The sequence below is a fragment of the Diceros bicornis genome, chromosome 13 (genome assembly GCF_020826845.1).
Source record: "Diceros bicornis minor isolate mBicDic1 chromosome 13, mDicBic1.mat.cur, whole genome shotgun sequence".
NCBI lineage: Eukaryota > Metazoa > Chordata > Mammalia > Perissodactyla > Rhinocerotidae > Diceros > Diceros bicornis.
Window position 1 is genome coordinate 10,143,449 of NC_080752.1, and position 6,748 is coordinate 10,150,196.

At 60.2% G+C, this 6,748-nt stretch overlaps 1 protein-coding gene across 1 annotated transcript; it reads right to left on the reverse strand.

Annotated features, from left to right (window-relative positions):
* Positions 1-202: 202 nt before the first annotated feature.
* PDZK1IP1 (PDZK1 interacting protein 1) lies at positions 203-5,784 on the reverse strand. The gene is made up of 4 exons (XM_058551976.1): positions 5,677-5,784; positions 3,168-3,276; positions 1,257-1,352; positions 203-619 (listed from the first exon to the last, which is right to left on the reverse strand). Exons 1-4 carry the CDS (start codon positions 5,741-5,743, stop codon positions 547-549), a joined length of 345 nt encoding a protein of 114 aa, XP_058407959.1. The 5' UTR covers positions 5,744-5,784; the 3' UTR covers positions 203-546.
* Positions 5,785-6,748: the final 964 nt, after the last annotated feature.

Genomic DNA, 6,748 nt, shown 5'->3' on the forward strand with positions numbered 1-6,748 from the left:
AGGGTCTCTGCCTGGAACAAGGGTAGAGCTGGTGAGCTCCCTGGGCCCAGGGGGCCTCCCCAGGGCTTTCTGGGTAATCCTCCAGAGCCACCATGACGGTGTCTTTGGCAGGTGATTGTCATGATTCGGAAGCAAGATGGGACCTGGCTGGAAGCCTGAGGGGCTGTTTCTGAGCCTGGGAGCCTGAGCCTCAGAAGTACAAAACATCTTTATTTCTCAGAACTGAGGGCCATTTCCACGGAGGAGGGGAGGAGACATGAGGCAGGATGGGAGGTGCTGAGCTGACTGTCTTCTTCAGAAGGGTCTTCTGAATTGAATTGGGTGGTGGACGCCCAGGAGACCCCCAGGTCACAGTCAGTCCCAACCTGGACACAGTCTGAGCTCCAACCTTGGCTGGCAGCAATTCAAGTGAGGTGGGGCAGGGTGAGGTGGGGAGTCAGCCCCTCAGTGTAGATTCCCGCACAGAGAAGGAAAGGGTCCAGGGGGTGAGCTGAGCATCCATCACAGGCCCCTGGGATCAGGGCTGGGGCCTCAGGCCAGCAGAGGTCACATGGGGGTGCTCCGGACCCTGCCCTCTTCCTCAGGAATGTTCTCGTAGGCATTCTCGTGCTCACTGGACCTGAAAGAGGATGACAGGGGTCATTGCACCTTCCATCCCACCGCCTTCTCCCTGTCCTAGCCTGTGCTTCTGAGGGCAGCATCTTCCAGAGTAAATGTTTGAGCCCCAGAAGGGGGTTCCATGACCATATCTGGTCTTGCGCTTCTGAGACTGGGGGCCTCTCAGCACCACCTCCATGAACCCTATCTCCCTCCTCCCTGAGCCCCTCCCCCACTGGGCCCCACTGAGCAACCCCCACATTGAGCCCATCTCCCCACTGAGCTGCCTCCCCACAGATCCTTCTCCCCACATTGAGGCCCCCACTCCTCCCTTTAGAGTCCCCTTCCCCCATTGAGCCCCTTCTCCCCACTGCATCCCTCCCTGTGAGTCCGAGTCCACCCAGTGAGCCCCCCCCACCCAAGTCCCCATCCTTTACTCTTCCCAGACTGAGGCTTCATTTCCCCATGTGTCCCTGCAGTCCTCACAAAGCCCCATCACTCACCAGCCCTCCATCCCTGAACCCCTCTCCTCACTGCGCCCTGTCCCACGTGAGTCCTCCTCCTTCCTGGCCCTCTCCCTGCTCAGAAAAAGCACCGGGTCCTGAGGTCCCCGGGGGCCCCTGGAGCACAGGGCAGTCAGCCCTGTACTGGCACCTCACCTGAAGCTGGCCACCATCGAGGAGTACCTTCCGTCCGTTCCTACCATGATCCCCTCTGCCTTGTTTCCAGTGGTCATGACCATGTTCATGGGCTCCCTGGGGACAGGGATCATCAGTAGGGCTCCCTGGGCCCCCACCCCTTTGTTCCCCCACCTCCCCCTGGTCCAGTCAGGCCCTGTTCTGGGCTCTGGTTCTCACAAGTCCAAGGGCAAGGGCTGTCCCTTCACAGAAGCCCCCTCTCTCCTGCAGGGCCCCTGTCAGCGGCCTCACACCCTTGTCCCTGCTCCATGGGGGGGCCTCAGGTCCCAGCCTGAGATTTGCAAAAGATTTATCCGAGGCCTCGCAGCAGCCGCCTCGCAGCCTCCCTCTGCTGTTTCCTCTGGCCTCGGCTCAGCCCCCAGAGCAGACCCAGCAGGAATCAGTGTCTGCCCCAGATTTCCACAGGGCTTCCCTCGGGCAGGAGGAGCGCACGTGATCAGCGGCCATTGAAGGCAGAGCCAGGCCAGTGGAGGAAGGAACCATTTCCAACAAAAGGCTCCTTGCCTCTGACTCAAGTTTAAACCCACTGCAGGGTCGCCTCTGCCCCCATCTCCCCTGCAACTGCTCTCACAAGGGTCACAGGGACCCTTACCGCTGCCCGTCTTTCCTCGGACCTCCCACAGGCGCCTCAGACTTAATATGTCCCAAGTTAAACTCAGCAGTCACGCCATCTGCCTCTTGTGTTCTATGTCCCAGTGAGTGGTCCCGTCAGAGCCTGGACGTTATCCCTGTCCTTCCTCCCTCCTGCTTGCTCTGTCCCTGTCACCAACTCCTGGGGGTCCACCTCCAAGACAGCTCTTAGACTGTCCCCTCTCTCCATCCCCTCTGCTGCCTCCACAGTCCAGACTCTCCTGACCTCGTGCTCAGCCCCCTGTTGCTCTCCTCACCTAGGCCGGCCCCTCCCCACCCCTCCGCCAGCGGGCAGCCGGAGTGACGCTACTCGGGCTGCATCTCCTCTGGAGCCTGGCTCACAGACTTTCACCGGACTCCTGCTGCACTAAGGATAAAGCCCAAAGTTTGGGGCATGGGTATACAAGGGTCTGCTTGACCCGGGCCCTGCCTACCTCTCCAGCCTCTCCATCACTCTCTCCACCCGTGAGCTGCTTGTGTTCCCTCAGTGGGCTGTGCAGGGCTCCTGCTACACAGGCACCAGGCCACCTGTGTGAGAGCTGGGGGCAGACACAGCCTTGCCCCAGCGACAGCAAGTGCCCAGTGGCCAGGATTTCAGCCCATCCCCCTCTGTACCCGCTGCCCTGCCCCTAACTCAGGACCGCAGGTGCACTCTTCCCTGGATTGCAAGATTGCCATGCTCTTCCCACCGCACTCTATCCTGAGACTGGCTCCTCCTCACTCTCCAGGCATCAGGATAAACGTGCAGTCAACCAGAGGCCGTCTCTGACGCCCCTGCCGGCCAGGTCAGGCCTGCCCTGCGCTCTGCAATCTGTCAGCGTCAGGGCTTGCACCTCTCATTGCTCCTTCCGTGCCTGCCTTCCCTTCCGGTCTGGGAGCCTGTGAGCGCAGGAGTTGTCTGTCCCATTGCTCCTCTGTACCCCCGCATGGGCACAGCAGTGGACCCTGAAGAAGGACGGAACCTTCCTTTCCAGAGGTTTTCACAGACATCATCACAGGCCGGGCCACCCCGACCATACAGATGGAAATATTGAGATTCCAAGAAGAGAAGACATTTCCCCAAATCCCACGAGCCTGAGCCCTCGTCCCCGAGACCCCAGACCTCAGCATCCCTTCCACTCAGTGAGAGGACTGGACTCAGGGTTTCGGAGGCCCTTCTCCCGCTGCCAGAGCAGCAGCATGGTCCTGGGGCACACCCCACCTGCACCGGCCCAGCCCCCAGGGCCCCTGGACAGCACTCACGGCTCTTCCTGGCACCAGAAGTGGTTGACAGCAAAGGCGATTGCAACAAGGACCAGGAACACGGCCACGGCGATCAGGCCCTGCATCCAGGGCTGCAGGTTCCCCAGGCCTGGAAAGAGGGGGTGGGGCTGCTACAGCAGGTGAGGCCACAGTGGGGGCAGCAAGTGCAGAACAGGCGAGGGAGGAGCCCACACCCCAAGGGCTGGGGCCTGTGTTAGAGGCCACCAGCCAGCTGCCAGGACCAGGGGAGACATTCTGGGGTGGCAGGGGTGGGAACAAGGACCCATCTGACCCCCCTACTGAGCTTAAGAAACAGATGGCGGTTTGGAGGAAGGAAAACAGGACTTTGAAGAAGGAATGAGGAGCCAAGGAGGGAACAGGCCTCAGAGTGCTGTGTCTGAGATCCAGGCAGCCCAGAGTCTCCGCACCCCCACCGGGGGTCACATGCAGGGCACCCCAGGGAGTTCCTGGGCCCTAGGGACCAAAGGGCAGCCCCCTGGACAGCCAGCCTAGGCCCTGTCCATTGGAGATGGGTCCCCTCCTCCCTGGCTCCCAGCGGCTGGCACAGCCCAGAGCTAATAGGACTGGGCTGGCATCTGGAAGATCCTGTTCTGTAACCAGAGGTTTCTCTGGTTCTGGGTGGGGCATAGGAGTGCAGGGCAGGCGGGGCTGCTCAGTCAGGGGTGCCCAGAGAGAGAGAGGTGACAGAACGTCTTTGGGAGGGTAAGACAGAGGGGCGAGCTCTCCTCTGGGTCTCAGGGGCCAGAAGGAAACTTCAAAACCTCACCCCCTTTTGGCTCTTCTGGCTGGGTGCCCAGGGGACTAGGCCAGAGCCTAGGTCGAGGCCCATCCATGCACCTTGACCCTTGATATCACCTCTGACCCTCAAGTTTTCCCAGAAGTCTCTGCCATCAGTCCACTGGCAGCCCCAAAGGCCCTACTTTCCCCAGACATCACTGTGCTCCATGAGCCCGAGGGAGCTCCACCCTGCAGAGGACAGACACACAGCAGGTAGAGGTCCCAGGAGGGGACAGAGGCCAACAGGAGGCTTCTGAGGGGTCCTGCCTCCAGGCCAAAACACCAGCATCCAGTGCCATCTTGTACTTTGAGGGACCCAGGCTGGGCATCAAAAACCTCCTTTTGCCTCACTCCCACTCAGAAGTCTTTCCTTAAGTCTACCTTAAAGCTCTCCTGCTGAGTGAAGGCTCTACCTCTTCTCTGAGCTCTCTATGAGCCTGGCAGGTATCAGGAAGGACGACGGGGTCTGGGAACTCTCTGGCCTGTGGCCAGGTCAGACCTTGCTCATCTCCTTAAGTAACAGAAGATATACAATGTGGTTACCCCGAGTTCCACTGTTTACAGTGGTTACCCTGAGACTCATTGTCTCCCCAAGAACAATAGCTCACACCTGTTTCTTCCCTAGGTCAGTGATTGCTCAAGGATTGAGAGTTAGGGCTCAAGCCTTGGGAGGCCTCTTCCTGCTTCCTCCAGTCTCTGCAGCCAACTCCCTCCAGACACACCAGGGACCACAGTCCCCTGCTCCTCTTTCCATGTGGCCCAAGGGTGAGCATATGGCACAATGGGCAGAGCCTGGGGCAGGAGAGAGGTGATCTGAGCCCTGACCTTTCTTGCTCTGCTCTGTGACCCACACAAGTTACTCAACCTCTCTGATCTTCAGTTCCCAAGAGGGCTTCCAAGACCTGGGAGATAGAGTTGAGGCAGACGTGCATGAGAGCTCAGGGCACCTGCAAGGAGGGGGTGCTCTGGAAGCATCTTTGCCAGCCCCCTGGGGACCCAAGTCCCACCCACAGAGCCCCCAGATGCACATGCAGATCTCGGGGCGCAGTGCTTCACCGATACCAAGCCTTTCCACACCCCTGACCTTGCAGCAGCCCTGGGAGGTGGGCATGGCTGGTTTATTAGCCTCATTTTATGGATGGGAAAACCAAGTCTCAGAGAGGGTCAGTGATTTGCTCTAGGCCACACAGCAAGACAGAGGCAGAGCTGGACAAAGAGCTCAGGTATGTGGTGAGGGCCACACTGGGGACTGTCCCCTACCCAACCCGAAGAAACTGAAGCAACCAGGACTCAGGCCAAAGCCACGGCAAACCCCTGGCATCACCACCCCTCCTCTGGGACAAGCCTGCCATCGAGGGGTGGCTCGGCCCCACTGCCATCCTCCTTGTAGCCCCGACCCCCTGTCCTCAGGACCCAGCCTTCTTTAAGGCAATTCTGGCTCTTAGAGCCTGGGTCTCAACTCCTGTCCCCCATCCAAGACCCTGCTGCCCCCATTTCTCATTTGTGGAAAACGAGTCACAGACAGAAGCTCGGCTCGGCAGTCTCTGCCTTTGGAGGTTCCTCTGGTAGCCGAGGCCCTGCTTTCCCCTCCAAACTACAGGTGGCAAGGGTGATGAGGGCCAGAAGACCACCCGTCCACCCCTGGGTTACCAGCATCCAGCCCAGCCCGCTCCTCAGCACAGCCACCAGGGCTGGCCCGGTCCTGTGCTACCTTGTTGACAGCTGGCCGGGGGCACTGCTGTGAGCAGGCCCAGAGTGACCAGGCCGAGGGCTGACATGGCTGCAGGCAGCCCCCGGGCTTTCCCTCCTGCCGCTGGTATCTGGGCTCCTGGAGCTGCGGCGGGTCTGTCGTGTCTGCTGAGATCAGCCTAGGCTGAGCCTGGAGGAGAGGAGCTCGTAAGGAAGAAGGTGAGGGAGGAGGGAGAAGGGAGGTGGAGGGAAACTGCCCTCCCTCCCATGCTAATGAGCTGCTGGCCTGGCCTCCTCTGGCCGGTGCCCAGCCCACTCAAGCCGGCATTCGAGGTCATCTTTCTGAGGCCGGCTAAGGAAATGGGTCTGAGGACCAGAGAGATGTAGAGAGTGTCGGGGCCTCACCTCCATGCCCCAGGCCTCCCCAGAGTTTTTGCATCAGCTCCCCCTTCCCGGCAGTGGGGCTGGCCTGGGAAAGGAGTGACACGTTATTGCTCCTGCTGTGAATCAGCCCAGAGGGCGGGGCCTCATGGAAGGCTGACAGTGGGATTAAGAAATTTGCTGGCTGGAGAGTGTGGGGAAAACCCAAGAGCTGGGAAAGTTCAAAGCTGCCCCTCTCCTTGAGCCTGGCCTATGTCCTGTTCTCCCCTCACCTGTCCCTACTTGGCCAAGCCACACCCTGGGGCCCCAGTCCTGGGACACAGCCCTGGCTTCTATCCCTCTACCCCCAGCCCAGCTCAGTAGCTCTCTAAATGCACCTTCTCCCATGGGCGCCACGACAGAGGGCCTGAAGGTCCCAGTGGCTGACCTTCCCGACCCAGCCCATCTGACCTGGCCCTGTTTAGCTGTTCCTCCTGGCCCCAGATGTGGTCCCTGGAAGCTGGGCGGAGCCTCTCTAGGACAAGATCTGGGCTGGTCAGAGGCATCTACACACACCTTCTGATCCATCTCTACCCATCACAGGGAGAGAAGCGGGTGAACACAGCCGCTAGGGGGGACAAAGGAAGAACACCCCCAGGTGTCAAGGTCCAGTCTGGGGTGCTGAACCCCCAGGATCTGGCCCTCCAGCGAGGCCTGGGGCCAAGGGTCACGCT